We start from the raw sequence: 17,305 nt of genomic DNA on the forward strand, positions 1-17,305 counted from the left end.
GTTGACTGACGCGAGGTGGCCTGCGGAAGTGGCCGCGGGGCTTGCCGGGACTTCTGGTAGTTAGAAGCTGCGTCCACCGGTTGCTGCCTACACGGCCTGCTGCCGCGTCGCGGTTACCAAGGGTTGGGGAAGGTAGTGGTAGGTGCCACCGTGGAGCGGCTCCGAGATCCCCAGGCGTCTCGCAGGCGCGCATCCCGTGTTGCCGGGACGCAGCCTCTGCGAACGCCTCGGAGGCGGAAGCGACGACGGAGGCAGGTGCGGCTGGACGCTTAGTTTGCGTGAGGACGCTTAGTTTGCGTGAGGGATTAGAGTCCCCGTTGCCCTAAAAGAGTTTCCAAGGGGGCGGCAGGAGCTCGTTCTTCATCCGTCCAAGCCCTTTTACAGCACTTACTGGTTATTCTCTCTGGTGACTGTCAACTAAGGTGTTAGTAATGTTTTCGTGTTATAGAGAACTCACATCTGCTGAGTGTCTACCGTCTGAAAGGCTGTGTACCGTGTGTATATTCATCCTCTCATGTAGTCCCTTGACAGCCCAGTGAGATGAGGAAACTAAGAAACTTACCCAAGGCCGGATAGCATATGTCAGAATCTGGTTTAGAAGCCAGGGGGTTTTAACCTCCTGGTGTGTTCCCTCTGCCACTCTGCTTTTAATAGTTTTAGGATGTAATAGTATTCTAGATTTTTATTAATTCATCTTTTTCCGCAATTTTTTTTTTTTTTTGAGAGAGAGAGAGTGCACTGGGGAGAGGGGTGGGGGGCAGAGCAGAGGGAAAGGGAGAGAGATCTTAAGCAGGCTCCACGCCCAGAGCAGAGGGGGCTCTATCTCACACGGGACTTGATATCGCACGGGGCTTCATCTCACCACCCCGAGATCATGACCTGAGCTAAAATCAAGAACCGCTGCTCAACCAACTGGGCCACCCAGGTACCCCTTTTCCACAAATATTTATTGAGCACCAACCAACATTGCTCAGAAGTGTACTAAGGGATACTGGAAGATCGAGACAGACCTGTTCGCTGCTCTCTTGGAACATCTACGCTAGTGACCTAGAGTTATCACATAGCAAGATCATATTATACTATGATCTTTTACATTGCATCACTTGTTCATTTGTTGTTGTTTTTTAATCTCTGTGAATCCCTCCTAAGTGTCAAAATACTGAACAAATACTTATTGAGTGCTTACTATGTAGCAGTCACTGTTCTGGTCACTAGGGATGTATTCCTAAATGATAGACAAAGTATAGGCAAAATACCTGCCTTGGTGAAGTTAACATTCGTGTGATAATAATTATCACTACTATTAGATGGGATATATTCACTTCTATGAAGCAATCTAGTCAGATGCTCCTGTAGTTTTTGCTGTTTATCTTCTATACTATCCTCCTCTTTCTTCAGGATCCATCTCTAATGTCACTTGCTCTGTGAAACCTTTCCTGATCCTTCTTTTTTCCTTCTTTGCAGACAGAATGAAGAACTCCATGGCATTGTGTTTATGGTTCAGTTTAGTTCAGTAAACACTCACTGAACCTCTTCAATGGGCCAGACCCTGTATGAAGTGCTGGGGTTAAAGATATAGGTAGGACCTAGGCCTGGCCTTTGAAGGGCTCACAGCCTGGGATTGGGGCTGTGAGGAGTGGGGAACAGACAGGTAAGTAGGCCATTGTACTGCAGCGTAGTGGAGTGTTTCCATTAAGAGGTGGGCTGAGATGGTAGCACAGAGAAGGGTCAACCTGATGAGGGGGAGATACAGGAAAGCTGTCTGTATGAGCCGGGCAAAGAAGAGCGGCAGAAGTGTCATAGGCCAAAGGAATGGAGCAGCACGTGTATGCAAATGAGCACCATTGCTCTGTGTGTTGAAGCTGGGAGACATCACAATTAGACTGAGATTAGCTGCTTCAGGTTTGAGATAGAGACCTGACGTAGCTGAAGTGAACTAGGCAGGCAGCCTCTAAGTCTGGAACTTGGACTTTCTTTTTTCCACCATCCAGATAAAGTTCATACTTTCCTTAGGGTTACTTTCTAGATTCTGTAACATCAGGATTATGTGCCCTTCCTAGCCCATTAACTGTATATCCACAACTTCTCACCTGGTATTCTTCATTGGGAACTGGAATTTCCCAGATTGTTTGTGTCCGGGTCTGTATGCCCTCCCCAAGTCTGAGTCTTGATTCATCCTTTATATATGTTTAGTAAGTATCTTTTCCCAGGTTGTGTCTTATCTTTCAGCTCTGTCTTTGCTGTTTTTATCATACATAGATTTATTTTGTATCAGTGATCATATAAAAGATCCTTCCTTCCTGATTTGTGATTTGCACCTCTTATTTAAGCATTCTAGCCCCACCCTATCATCACAAAATTACTCCCTTGTTCCACCTTCCCATCCGTGTTTCTGTCTAGTTATCTATTTCTGGGATCTTTAGTTTTGTGGTTTTTTTGGCCCCAGCTGAGACATTTTGGAGGCAAGGGTCACAGTAGGATGTAACTAATGAGAAAGTTTAAGAACTCTGAGTAACAGGCTAAGAAGCAGTGTAATATCTATTTTACAGGTGAAGAAACACAAAAATAAGGAAGTCAACGGGTCTTTCCCAAGGTCAAAGATCAGGTAAGTACCATGCAGATCAGAAGCAAGGTTCTCATATTCTGTAAGTTACTGGAGTCTTCTCCCAACAGTCATCATCTCTAACATTTCCCAGCCAGCTATTTACTCATTCATTCATTCACCTATGTAGCGGATAGGTGTGGTTGATCGTAAGAGAGATTTCCTGAAAGACAGATTGACTGAATGACTATCGATCTTTCCCCATTCATCCATTCTTCTATCCATTCATCTTCCTGACACATTTTTAGTGAATTCTAGGTTCAGTGCTAGGCTCTGGAATTACATAGGTGAAAAAGATATCATAGGACCCACGGCAGGTGAGAAGTTGGTTAAGGGGAACAAACAATTATAATAAAGTGATAAGCACTATACTAGGAGAAGTATAGGGTATTGTGGGAAGGGCATCTAACCCTTTTTGGGATGGTAACAGTTCAGGAAATTGACAGTGCCCTGTGTTGAACCAAAGGAGATACCAACATCACTCATTTATTCCACAGATAATTGTGAATCTATTATGTGCCAGGTGCTGTGTTAGGTCCTGGGAATAAAGAAATGAACACCTTAGGTGCTCTCCTTCCTTTAAAGGAGTTTAGAGTCTAGTCAGGGAGATCAGAAATATGTATAAAAACCCTTGGGCCCTGGGAGTACATCATATCCTTCATTTGGTTCACACATGTTTATGGGTTATTTCCTAAGAGCATTCCAGAGGTGGAAGAGAGATGATGAATTGGATATGTTTCCATATTTGGAGGTTCACAGACCATTGAAGGAACCCCTTCATGATTATTAGTAGTCTTATGAAGTAGAAAGGGCTCCAGCCGTGAAAGAGGTAGAGAAGAACTACTCCAGCATTTAGCCAAAGAAGCAGTTATTTCCCTCTGGGAGGTTCAATGAGGGCATTGTGAAGAGGGTGGCATCTGGACTGGGTCTAGAAAGAAGCATTTAAAAAAATTTATTACCTCATTTAATTCTTACAACAATTCTCCAAGGCACAGGTTTTTATCTTCATTTTACATGTGAGAAATTTGAGGCAAGAAGAGGCGAAAGGATTGCCTAAGGTCACTCAGCATAGTGGCAGAAACTAGACTCAAATTTAAGCCTCCTGACTCCAAAATTGTTGCCCTTCCTACTGCACCACTCTACTTTGCATATTTGTCACTTCCAGAAAACATTTTCTCAGGACACCTCATCCTATCTCTCTACTCTGCTCCTTCCTTTCACTGAATCTCATTCCAGACCCTCCATTTCAAGGACCACATCCTTGCCCTAGCCAGGGACTTACAGGTTCCCAAACCTCTGCTACCCCAAGTTGTCTGCAGCTGTTCCAGAGCAGATCTGGGAATGGCTGGATGTCTTTATTGGTTTTTTTTTAGATTTTATTTTTAAATAATCTCTATACCCAATGTGGGGCTCAAACTTACAACCCTGAAATCAAGAGTCACACGCTCACCAGCTGAGCCAGCCAGGTGCCTCTAGCTAGTGATCTCTCTCTCTCTTTTTTTTTTTAAGATTTTATTTATTTATTTGAGAGAGAGCAGAGGGAGAGAGAGAGCACAATGGGGGTGGGGTGGGCAGAGAGAGAAGGAGAAGCAGACTCTTGATCCTAGGACCCGGGGATCATGACCTAAGCTGAAGGCAGACACTTAACTGACTGAGCCACCCAGGGACTCCCTGGCTGGATCTCTTTAAAGAAAAACTTCAAATTTCTAAGAGTTCAGGGTTTAAGAAATTTAGATCTTTGATGAGAGATTTATTTCTAACAGAACTAGCATTTGAACTGAATCTTTTTTTTTTTCTTTTTTTTTTAGGGAGGGAGAGGGCCACGAGAGAGGGAGAGAAAGAGAGAATCTTAAACAGGTTCCATGCCCAGCGTGGAGCCCAATGTGGGGCTCTATCTCATAACCCTGAGATCATGATCTGAGCCCAAATCAAGAGTTGGTTGCTTAACCAAATAAGTCACCCAGGCATCTGAATCTTAAAGCATGAAATTAACCAGGCGATGATAGAGAAGGCTATTTTTGGCCAAAGGAACAAAGGCAGGGAAGACTGAATGTGTTTGGAGAATAGAAAATGATTCTGTAAACCTGATGGGCAGGTTGACTGGAGCTAGAAAGGTTAGGGCATGGGACTCCACCGGCCTTCAAGAGCAGGCTCAGGTTTACTCAGTGGGAATCTAATCAGAAGACTGTTGCAGTATCCTGGGTGGGAGATGGTAAAAGATTTAATGAAAACAGGGAGAGACAGAGAAAATTGCATCAAACAGTTTTCTGAGCTGGAATTGTCTTGACTCAGTGACCAGTTGATGCAATCCCATTTCACCTAGCATTATTTTTGTCAGACCTTTCTTTCTAAAGCTCAGCTTGGGTCATGGCCTTCCCAGCTCAGATACCGTCCGTGGCTCTCATTACCTACAAGAGAAAGCCTGAGCTCCTAGCCTGGCCTGGCACTGAAAGCCTTTAAGAGCAGGCACCATCCTTTCTGTCCAGCCTTATTGTCACAAACTCCCAAACACACATCCTTCTTCCTGGATCAGGTCGTTTCTTTACTGTGCCAGATATAACCACTACTATGCCCTTAGTCCTGTGGCCCTTTTTGTTTGGAATGCTTGTCCTTTTCTCTATTAGTAAAGTCAGTTCATCTCTCAAATCCTATGTGTGCAGTTCAAATATTATTTTTACAACATCTTGCCTAAAAATGTGAGCGCCCTCTCCCCTGAAATCTGTTAAAACAAAGAACATTTCTAATGAGCACTTAATATGTACTAGGCACTACCTTTCTAACTTGATCCTCTCATCTATCTATTAAGGTAGGTGTTCTTACTCCCAGTTTACAGGTGAGGAAACTGAGGCTCAGAGGGGGAGAGGAACATTCCCAATCCTGACTCTATAGTCAGGAAAGACAGTATGGATTCAAACCAGGTCTGTCTGGATCCAAAGGTGTTCTGTATAGTGGTCTGCTAAGTTAGTACTGATTTGAACCAAAAAACCCAGGGCCTTGGTCTCCCTCTTCATTCAAAGGGCCAGCCCATTTCTGAAACAGGGAAGGGGACTCAGAGATAAGGTGGATGCAGGGTATGATGGTCCTGGTGGGCTCACAAGCCACATCAGGCCCCTTCTCAGTGCTTCTACGTCCTCACTTTCCTTGCTTGACTCTCAGGGAGATGGCCTCCTCAGGACTATACAAGCTGGATAATGGGAAGCCTTACCTGAACAACTGCTTTCCAGCCAAAAATCTCCTTCGGATGCCAGACGAAGGTCAGGTGACTTCTCGAATTGTTACCTTTGCTTCACACTCAGGTCCTACATCCATTCGTTCCTCTCCAACCCATTTATAACTGTTCCCTACACTGCCCAATCTCATCCCTTCCCACCTACCTTCGTTCAGCAGCCTCAGGGAGTTTTCTGAAGTGCACATTGAACCACAGTGTCCCACTGTGTTCAGTGACTTCTCATTGCTGTCTCCTTTACCTGATATTCTGTGTTCACAGTCTAACGTCCCGTTATCCTTTGCTACAACCCCATTCCTTTACATATACCCTATTCCATAGTACTTTCTTTTCACATAGCTTGTTTTATTTGCCCAGAATATTCCAGCTATCATTCCAGTTATCCAAACTCTTTCCATCCCGCAAAGCCCAGCTCTTTTTACAATAAGCCCTGTCTAGCTACTCCAGCCCTCAGTGACCATGCTCTCTTGTGAGCTGTCTTCCTCTCTGTGTTTATTATTTGTTGAATAATCATATTCTGCCAAGCTCCTAAATAAAATGTCTAAATAAAATGACTCTGCTAAGTAGTTTTTCAAACACTCATCTAGTTAAGAGCTCCTGTGGGGCAGGGACTCCTCATAACACTGAGCAGAGTCCTACAGATGGAACACTGCTGAGAAGTATGAGTTCACTGGATTGGATTTGTTGATTTGAAAAGGTAGAGCAAGGGGGAAGTACCCCTTGTTTACTCTAGATGAAATGACTTGCTGGTTACTCTGTACATGGAATATTGGAAGAACTTTCCCCTCCAGCCTGTCCTCCCCACTTCTCTAGAGTGATTTCTTTTTTCACATAGAGACCTCTGGCCACCTACCTGTTTAAAACCCTCCCATGGAGCTTTCAGTATGAACTCATGATTTCATCCCCACACCCTCTTACACACACAGATGGACAATAGAGAAATAAATACAGCCACGTGCATCTGCATGTGTTAGTATATATATTTTCTAGTCCACAGAGGGCAATGACCCCTCATTCACAAAGAGCATACCTGGTCTCTAGGTCTACGTTTCTGGATATGGTTCTCCAATAAAAAGAGCCAGGGCTCCTCAGAGAAAAAATTGTTTCCAGGGCTGAGGCCAGAAAAAACACAAATTGCACTTAGAACATCGTATAGTGACAGGAAGTACAGAAGTGCTCAGAAAAATGATGAGTGCATATCAGAAGGACATAGGTGCTAACCTGAAGGAGCTTCCAATGGCCAAAGCTGGGACAACCTAAACAACAAAATAAATAAAGGTAGAATTGGGTTGTAAACTACACGATAAATAAATATCCATGAGTGAGCCCATACTGACACAGATAAATATTTGAATATGTAAATAAGTGTAGGAAAAGGAACAATTCTTCCTACAGTAGAATTTCAGTTAATAAATGGAGAAAGAAAAAAAATAAATGTAGAAGGAATGAAGGAAATAGAAAATCACTGTTAAAGCATCACAATAATAATTTTTACAGGTAAGAAGTGTTTATGGATGTTGTATCAGGGTTCTCCAGCAAAATAGAACCAATAGGATATGTATTTATATCCTACTCATTCTTTTTCATATTCAATGTGTGTGTGTACACACACACACACACACACACACACACACACACATTATCTGTTTTAAGGAATTGGCTTAGGAAGTGATGGGGGCTGGCAAGACTGAAATCTGTAGGGCAGGCAGGCCGAAAACTCAGGAAAGAGTTGATGCTATAGTCTTAAGGCAAAATTTTTTCCTCCTTTGAGAAACCTCAGTTTTTGTTTTTAAGTTTTTTCAACTGATTGGGTGAGGCCCATACACATTATTGAGGATAGTCTCCTTTACCTAAAATCAACTAATTGTAGATGTTAACCACATCTATAAAATATCTCCACAGCTACACCTAGATTAGTGTTTGATTGAATAACTGCTTACCACAGCCTAGTCAAGTTGACACATAAAATTAGCCATCACAGATGCTAGAATTAGTGGGTCAAAGTATGATGAGAAACAGGATATTTGCATAGTCTCAAGGTATCTTTATTGATTACAAAGGGAAAAATTGTGACTTCTCAGTAGGGAAAGTAGGCTGACACCACCTTAACCAAATGATCAAAATTAACCTCACCAGTCATCAGACATATTGACATCACAGGCTGTCTGATAGGATGTGCTGAGAAGGGCACCACCTCACTTCTGTGGTAGTTTTGCCAAAGCACAGAGCCTTAGTCTAATTATGGGAAAGCATCAAACAAATTCAAATTGAAGAACTTTCTATAAAATAATTGACCAGCACTCTTCAAAAGTGTCAAGATCACACAAGAAAAAAGAAAGACTGAAGAACTGTCACAACAGATTGGGGGGTTCTAAGAAGACATGACAAGTAAATAAAATGTGAGATCCCCCTGGAACAGAAAAGGAACATAAGAGAGAAAACTAGCAAAATTCAAAGAAGGGCTATGGATTAGTTACTAATATTTTACCAGTGTTAACTTATTGCCTTCAATCATTATATTATGATTATATAAGATATTAATATGAGGAGGGGTGGGAGGTGGGGGGATGGGGTAACTGGGTAATACAATATATGTTAATTAATTGAATTTAAATTTAAAAAATTATAATAAATGTTAGCATTAGGGAACTGGGTGAAAGCTGTACAGGAACTCAGTGGTATTTTCACTTTTCTGGAAGTGTTAACTTTACCTCAAAATGAAAAATTATGGGGGAACACCATTCCCATGGATACTCTTTGTGCTAAAAGCATCCCCCGGTAAACCCAAGGTCCTTGTTCTGGTCCTCTAGACTTCTTCTGATCTCACTCTGTTGACCTCCCCAGGCTCATTTCTTTTCCCTCATGTTCATCTCTGGACACAGTCTGGGCCTTACATTCTCACTTTGTTGGGAGTTTGGGCACTAACTCACACTAGAGTCTCCAGGAGTCAGGGCTATTAGAATAGAACAAAGGTCCATGACCCAGATGGGGGCAGCCCTGGAAAATGGAGTGTCTGGAATCTCAGGCCCAGAGTGGCAATGGGAAATGACTCACGGCAGCCACAGGGCCGGAGCTGCATCCAGGAGTCAGGATTGGCAGCTGCGGTCAGGTGAGCCAGGGCAAGCCCCTGAGGCGGAGCTAGTGGTCTATGAGGGCAAGGAGCCAATGGTCAGAGGCACTGAGCTGGTTCCCACAGCTCTGTGCTGTTCTGTATCTTTCTGATCTTTTATGCTTCTGGATACTTCTTATGCTCTTCCCTCTGCCCAGGCTGCCTGTTTTTTTCCATCTGCATCTAGTCAACCTTAAACTTACTGGATCTAGCTCATGCCCTAGGCTGGTAGCTCCCCTTTCTGTGCTTTCACAACACCTCTTCTATTATTAGGCTCCTTTGAGTCAGGGCCTCTATCTTAATTCATCTCCACAGATCTAGTTCCTAGCACAATGTAGATGCTCAGAAAAGGTCTGGATGGGCAATTGTGGGTAGGGGCTGTGGCTCAGCATTCATTCAGCTGTTCATTTAGTCATGCTCATAGTATGGTAAGTTCTGTGTAGGCCTTGGGAATACTGAGATGGATCAGTCAGACAGAATCTGCTCTGGGGGGCAAGACAGACAATAACCAAGTGAGCAAACAAAATAATTACAGATTGCAATGAATGCCTTGGAGTAAATAAACTGATGTAGGAGTGAACAGATTCTAGAATGTTGTCATGGTTTTTGTTAGGTGAGCTTACAAGTAAACCTCAGATTCTTCTTTGCTTACATAATTTTCAAGTTCTTTCTACAGTGAACGTGTATTGAATTTTTTAAAAGTTCCAACTGTCCTATCATTTTCTTATTGAGCTCCTAATACAAACTTTATGCTATAGTGATGGGATCCAAGGTAAGGTCTAGCAAGATGGAGCGTGTTGAGTTGATGCCACTCATTTAGCTTTACCCAAGAGATGACGCATGGGAGAGTAATGAGCCGGCATAGGAGAGAAGAATCAGCTCTGCTGGGGAGAGTCAGAGAAGGCTTTGCAGAATAGGAAATACATGCTCTGGAGCCTTGAAGGAAAAATTAACGTTTGGAGACAAAAGTGTGGAGGAGAGAATTGGGCAAGTCATTCCACGTCTTTGGGTCTTAGCCTTTTCATCTGTGAAATGGGGACAGTAACATGTCCTTCACTGAGGTTTGGGGCCAGTTAAAGGAGAGCTATGTAGACACCCCCCAACCCCACCCCACCAACAGCAGCAGCAGCAGCAAAACAGTATCTGGTGCATATCAGGTAATGAGGAGCCATTTTTGGCTTTGGTATTATAGGTGAATATTCTGAAAGCATACTAGTTGTAACTTTAGAGGGGTTTGCTCCTCCTCACTGTTCTGATCTTCTCAACAGGCCGAGGACACTGGTTAGTGGCTCGGAAATGTAACCTCAAGAAGAAGCCCAAGAGTGTGCTTGAGGCACCAGCTAAAGGTCAGGAAAGCCAGAAGAAGGCTTCTAAGGTCAGGGGGAAGAAAGGGTTTCAACAGGAAAACCAAGAGGACGTTCCTGGACATGTGCTGGACCGAGCTTTTCTGGTGAGAGTAAATGTATCCTGGAATGGCTGGCAGCATCAGCTGATGACTGTCTTGGTGGGGGGACAAGGACTTGCCCTGTTCCACTCTGGTACCATGACCCCCCAACCTACCCCAAACTATTAGAGTGATCTTGACTAACTGAGTATAGTCAGGACGATGAAGGGACCCAAAGCTTTCTTTACGTTCTTTACATGTAAAGCTTTCTTTACGTTGACCTTGTGAGATAGGTATTATTGTCCCTATTATGTTGTTGCCATTGGGAAGATGGGAAAACTGAGGCCCCAAAGAGGTAATTTGCCTTGGCCATGGTCCCACAGCTAATAATTAGAACTCTGTCTATTCAGGATTAGAACTACTCAGGATGAGAACTCTGGTCTACTGACTCCAAAGCTTGTGCCCTTTAGTGTATCAGGTAAAAAACTTTTAATTGAGTTGGAGAGGCAAAGGAGTAGGTCCAGAGAACAGTAAAGTGAAAATTCCATTCCTGCACCTGGTACGAGATAGAGAGACTCCCGTTCCCCTCTGCGGAGATTTTTCCAGGAATGGGGGAACTAGGGGGATTCTACACTCCACCACCTTTGTCCTTTGGTTTTAGTATCTGGCTGAAGTCTGGGGGAGGCGATCAGATAGTACTCAGTGTCTGGGGCAGGCTTTACGAAGAAGACCGGGGTGGCTGTATTGGAGAGCGGCCAGGTAATTTCACATCTGCTCTTTGCAATGCCTCGGTGGCTTGGCAAAGAAAGACATATTTTGTAAACCAATATTAATGTCCAGGCCAGTTCGCATAGCTCCCTACAAAGAACTCTCTGGCATCCTGCTTTGTTCCCAGACTCTGCTTATGGTTCTCAAGAGGTGGCTTTCTACACAGATCAGATGTTGAAAGAGAGCTTCAAGTGGGTAGTGTAAGCTTTTTGCAGAGTCCCGTGTTGTGTCCTTTGTTGTAGTGTCCACTTGTCACTGGGGGTGCGGAGGACTGAAACAACAGTATTGAGGAAGGGCAGAAAACACTTACCATAGCAGTTTTCTTTTCCCTTTTGTTTCCTACAACATATACATTCCCACATTAATGGAGATGGTTTCTTACCCATGTTGTAGCTTTGTATAGCAGAAGCAACAAGGGTGTTTCTCACAGTAATGGGATACCTACTTACCTGCTGGATAGTTCCACCTGAATGTTTCACCGGCACCTCCTATTGAACTTCTGCACCAATCCCCTTACTCCAAGTCCAAAGACGTACCTCTTTTCTAGTGTTTACTATACTGCCTCAGTGATGGTGCTATATCCAGTCACCAAGCCAGTAATCTGGGGTTATCCTTGACATTTGCCTCTCCCTCACCACCCCACTACTGCCACTACCAAGCCCTGGTGCTTTTATTAGATAGTTGTCAAATCTGTATTCTTCTCCTCATTTCCACTGCCTCTACCCTAATCTGGGCCACCATCATCTTTTATTAGAGTAATTCAGTAACTTCCTAACTAGTCTGAACCAACTAGGATGCTTTTATTTCATATAAAAAGAAGCCAGAGGCATTGTTTTTCCAGGGTAGGTTAATTTACTATTAAAGGCCCAGGTTCCTTCATCTTTCTGCTCTTACGCGCTTAGTGTGTTAACTTCCTCTTGGGCTAATTGCCTTCATGATTCCAAGATGGCTGCCGCAACTCCAGTCATCACATATAAAGGATAACGTCCAGAGGTACAAAAGGAATTGTCAGGGTCTTATGTCTATTTTTAAAAGTAAGAAAGAGCTCCCCAGAACTGGCTTCCTACTCCTAGCAGTCAGTGTCTGTCTGATTGGCCAGACCTATATCATATGTCCCAACAGTCATTAGTTAGGGGAACATGACTTCCAAGATTGGATTAAACAGTCAGGACTTATCCCTTGGAGCTGGGCCCCAAGGACATTTCAGAAAAATGGAATAATGTTAGGGTTCTTTAATAAGGAAGTAGTGGAGAAGTTGCTCTAGGGAAGGTAATTAACAATCTCTGGTGTATTTGTCTCTTCTCATCCTTTCTATGTGTATCAGACAAAGCAATTTTTATAAAATTGCTATCAGCTCTTGCCAAAAAAAAAAGTCTGTTAGCTTTCTACTGACTGTAGAACAGAATTCACACTCCTTTACGTGCCAGTAGGGACGCAGGTGATTTAGTGGCTGCCTCCCTGGCCTTGTCATTTTTCATCCTCTCAAAAGCACCCGGCTTTTTCCTGTCTTGATAGCTTTCACTGCCTGCCACCCACTTTCATGGGACTAACTCCTACTTAGCTTTTGGGTCTCACCCGAAATATTACTTCCTCAATGAAATGTTCCCTCTCCTACAGACTGAGGTCAGGACCTCCTGTTATTGTCTCCCATAGCTTCTTAAATTTCTCCTTTAAAATATTTATCACATTTAGGGGTGCCTGACTGGCTCAGTTGGTAGAGCATCTGACTCTTGATCTTGGGGTCATGAGTTTAAGCCCCACATTGGGTGTAGAGGTTACTTAAAAATAAATAAAAAATAAATCTGTAAACAATACTTACCACATTTATAAATACTTGTTTGCTTTGGCTTCCATGTTGTTATAAGTTCTGTGAATAGAATATTACAAATGCCTAATTCCTTGCCTAAACATGATACCATAAATAAATGATGAACAGAAAAAAAGAATGAGGTTTTGTTAAACAGAAATAGAAGCTCCAAGACTGAGATTTTCCTCTAACTTTTTACTCACGAGGGGCAACTATGGTAGTCAAAAGAGCATGGAATTTAGTGATTACACATTTGGATTCAAATCTATCACTTACTAGCTGTGGGACCGTTGGCAAGGCACTTTATCTCTCTTAACCTTATTTTTCTCATTTAAAAAGGAAAATGATCATACTTATATTAAAGGGTTTAGTTAGGATTAGAAGAAAATGTATTGAGGTATTTAGCCCAATACATGGCCCAAAGCATTACTTAGTAAGTATTTAGTGAATGAAAGAATGAACAAACAAGCAAATTATTATAAACATGAAGAGATTGGTAAGGCCCCCAAAATACAGATTTTTTAAAGAACCAGGCAGAAGAAGCAGGGCTCAGAAAAGACTGAGAAGGAACAGAGAGGAAGGAATCCTCCTAAGAACCCTGTCAAGCCAGTGTGACTATCCCCATCTTGCAGACGGGAAGCTGAAAGGTGGAGGGCTGAGGTGGCGGCTCTGTTCTGAGCAACTCCCAAAGCCCATGCTCTTTGTGCTGTAGTAGGCCCCCTTTGTCAGCAGGGAGTCGTTGGGTGTCTTGGCCAATTATATAAACTTTGTTGGGGCCTTGAGAGCTTACTCTCTGCACTGTGTTCCAGCTGAAGCACCATTGTGTGAGGAAGCCGTCAGACCTGTGCAACATTAACGTGAGCGGCCTGAAGTTCTCCAAGGTAGGACCAGCCAGCAGAGATGTGACTGGAATGAGCCAGACCCGAGGTGTCTCCTGGCTGTTTGTGTGTTGTACCTCCAGAGNCTCCGGAGGCCCTGGGGGCTGGGGGGGGGGGCGGGGGAGTTGGGGTAGGGTGCGTCAAAGCCTCACTGGGTAGAAATCACATTCAGACACAGTCTTCTGCTGTTAATTTGCTATTGCCATTGGCTCATGTGAGGTGAGTTAAAGGAGGTAACATTATGGGAGCTGGTTTGAATTTGTCATAGAATTCTGCTGGGGTGACACTGAGGTTCCCATCAGAAGTGCCTATAGGAGAAATTTTCTCAAGTTTCAGGGCCAGGAGTGGTAATGGTTCTCCCAAGACACTGGTTTGTTCTTGTACACACTGTGACTCGTGGAATAAGTCATGTTTCTTTCCTATATTGGCTAATAGGTAGCTTGAGCCACATTTGTGCCCCCCCCCATGAGCCAATGTATATGCAGAGTATTATGGCATATGTTTTTGGTTTGTAGGCCTCCATGGCATATGAGGAGAGATTGGTGTATATTACTATACAGCAATTTAGATGAATAAATAAATCAGTACCATAAGTAACACAAGTAAATCTCAAAAACATAGTGTTGAGTGAAAAAGGCAGATTGCTGATGATTGCATCTAATATAGAGTTTTAAAACTTACAAATAATATAATATATGGTTTATAGATACACAAATATAGAATACAAGTACGGAACAAGTATGCGAATGATAATCACAAGTTCAGGATAGCTGTTATCTGTGAGAGAGAGAAAAGAATACAATTGGGGAAGATTGTGGGGGTGTGGTCAACTCTTTCATATTTTATTTCTTTAAGGAAATTTGAAGCAAAAAGCAAAATCTTCATATTTATTAAAGGTGGATCCAGTGCTTACATGGGTGTTCAGAGTATCATTCACTAAACTTCTCTGTACATTTGAACTATTTCATAATAGAAAAAAAGAAGCGGAAAAGCCATCCTGGCCCTCAGCAAGTGGGTGTTCTTTGCTAAGAATGTAGCGTATCCCTTTAGATCTTTGTGCCTTGTGACCGCAGCTCCAGCTCCACAGCTTCGGCAAGGCCTCCGGGCAGGGGACTAATCATGTGTTCTTTTGGGCAGGGGACTAATCATGTGTTCTTTTGAAATGCTTTCCCGCAGGCTAAGGAAAAGGACTTCGAGCATTTTCATTCGGTGATTTACATCAATGCCTCAGAAAACCTGCTTCCTCTAGGTAAGCTTTTCTTCCTGAAAACTCCCTTCCACATCTTGGCCTGCACAGCCAGTCACTCCTGTTAGAACTTGCCTGTCAGTCCACTCGTGACTGGCTACGCATTTCTTTTTTGGAGTGCCGTACGCTGCGTACTGGGGAACACCCAGACCAGGATTTCAGCCCAGAGCTGGCACTGCCTACTTTGAGTGTTGCTCTCTGAGCTGCTGCTTCTCTATCTGTAAACAGAGACAATTCCCTTCCTTTCTTCCTCCCCAAGGCAGGATGCCTTGTAGGCTGAGATGAGATAGATCCATGAAATTGTTTTTAAGCTTGTAAGAGCTCCTACCAGAGTATAAGGGCTTCTCGTGCATTCAGCAAGTCCACAGCGACCCCTGCTGGGTGTCAGGACTACGTGAGCACTTGGCGTTTAGAAATGAATGCGTCCAGTTCCTGTTCTGGTGAGCTCGTAGTTTGGTGGGAAAGATGGGTTCAGACACAGACAATTATAGCAGGACATGGTAAGCGCGTGAGAGAGGAAGTCAGAAAAGACTATGCAACCATATAAGCGGGACACCAACCCAGACCAGAGTGTCAGGAGAAACTTCTGAGGAGAGGGGCACCTAGCTGAGACCTAAAAACTGAACAGGAATGGGAAGGTATTTCAGTCCAGCAGAGCAGATGCGGGACAGCAGTGCCTGATCGGGAAGCTACAGAGGCTTCGTATGTTCGCAAGGGCTGCGAGTAGGGGAAATGGAGACCAGAAAGGCTGGCAGGGACTAGAGTCTCAAGGGCCCTGAGTTGTCCCTAATCCTGCAGGCAACAGAGAGCCTTGGAAGGCTTTTAAATAGAGGAATGGGGCCATGAGGAGCGTGAGTGATAAGAGAAGAAGATGGGGACCAGGAAACCTGGGAGATGATTTTGTTTTTCCCAGGGGCCAGGTGGGGAAGCCTGAGCCAGGCAGTAGGGGTGAGGGCGATGGCAAGAGAGATTCAGGAGGAGGTAGACATAACAGGACGTGGTAGCTCATGGGCCCATGGAAAGAAGAAGGAGCCAAGGGGGTTCACTGAGAACAGAGAACACTAGAGGAGAGGCAAGTTTGGGGAGAAATAGGATGAATTCGGTTTCTAATGCTTGAGGTTGGGTGTTTTTAAAGAAGCTTGTGACCCAGTCCCTGCCCTTGCGGAAACAGTGCAGTCTGTCAGGAAGGTGGGCTTGAAATACGAAGGCCAATAGGCACATGAAGATGCTCAGCCTCACTAATAATGAAAACAGCATCAAAATCCTCCTTTTTGCCTATGAAATATTGGCAAACGTGAGAAGGGCTGATTGATGACAGCCAGCATTGATGGGAAATGGATACTCTCGCATTCAACTGTCAGAAGAGTCATAAATTGGTGCAGCATCTTTGGAAGACGGTTTGGCAATGTCTCTTAAAATAGTCATTGCCTTTAATCTAGTAGTTTCCCTTTCGGGAATTTATTCTACAGAAACACACTTGTACCAGGACGTTCATTGGAAATATCCTGAAATACCTACCAAGCAGTCTTTTTCTTGGGCTCTACTGACCATTCTGACTCCCAAGACCACCAGAGGCCCCACTTAACACCAGAAGGCTCTAGGTCATTCCACACAGCATGCCTGCAGCACAGCATCGGCATCTCCCCTTCAGGGGCGTCCTCGCAGCGGTGCCTGTCGCAGTCTGTGCAGCCATCAGTGGGCCACTCTGCAGCCCCCTGCTCAGAGCCAAGACAGTGAGACTCTCATTCGGTAGATGTAGGAGCCACTCTGGCTTAGAAGCCTCCTTCCCCACAGGAGCAAATAGCTATTGTAACACTCCATAGACATAGCTTCTAGAGTCCCAGCAAAGGACATCTATTTTTGGGAGTCACCACACAGGGAAGCCCGAAGTTATGGTTCCCCTTCAGTTCATTTATAGTTCTCCTAGTCCACATGTGACTTACCAGTCTGGCTCATTTGTACCATAATAATATTTCTGTTTCAGATTACCAGGGAAAAGGGCTAGAAAGTTAACCCCAAGCCCAGTTCTCATACAGAAGGAGAAAAATGTTCTTTCTTTTTATCCAGCTAGCCCAAAAGCTATCAATAGGGGAATGGTTAAATAAATTAGGGTATGTCTATAATATAGAACATAACTCAGACATTATGCAGATCTGTATGCTTGGACATGGAACAAGCTCTTTTTTTTTTTTTTTAAGATTTTATTTATTTATTTATTTATTTGACGGAGAGAGAGAGACAGCCAGGAAGAGAAGGAACACAAGCAGGGGGAGTGGGAGAGGAAG

The 17,305-nt window shown here is 43.8% G+C and overlaps 1 protein-coding gene across 17 annotated transcripts in view; it reads left to right on the plus strand.

The window, feature by feature from the left end:
• The first annotated feature begins 23 nt into the window (after nucleotides 1–23).
• XRRA1 (X-ray radiation resistance associated 1) overlaps nucleotides 24–17,305 on the plus strand; it is a 57,993-nt gene continuing 40,711 nt past the window's right edge. For 13 of the 17 annotated variants that reach the window (XM_011219840.3, XM_034666339.1, XM_019795376.2 and 10 more), the window contains exons 1-6: nucleotides 24–255; nucleotides 2,550–2,605; nucleotides 5,759–5,856; nucleotides 10,206–10,387; nucleotides 13,706–13,777; nucleotides 14,951–15,023. In XM_011219840.3, the coding sequence (XP_011218142.1) occupies nucleotides 5,763–5,856; nucleotides 10,206–10,387; nucleotides 13,706–13,777; nucleotides 14,951–15,023 (421 nt within the window). In that variant the 5' untranslated portion in view covers nucleotides 24–255; nucleotides 2,550–2,605; nucleotides 5,759–5,762. The other 4 variants (XM_034666342.1, XM_034666343.1, XM_034666332.1 and 1 more) reach the window with 3 other exon arrangements.

This window comes from Ailuropoda melanoleuca, chromosome 8, assembly GCF_002007445.2.
Source record: "Ailuropoda melanoleuca isolate Jingjing chromosome 8, ASM200744v2, whole genome shotgun sequence".
In the NCBI taxonomy this organism is placed as follows: domain Eukaryota; kingdom Metazoa; phylum Chordata; class Mammalia; order Carnivora; family Ursidae; genus Ailuropoda; species Ailuropoda melanoleuca.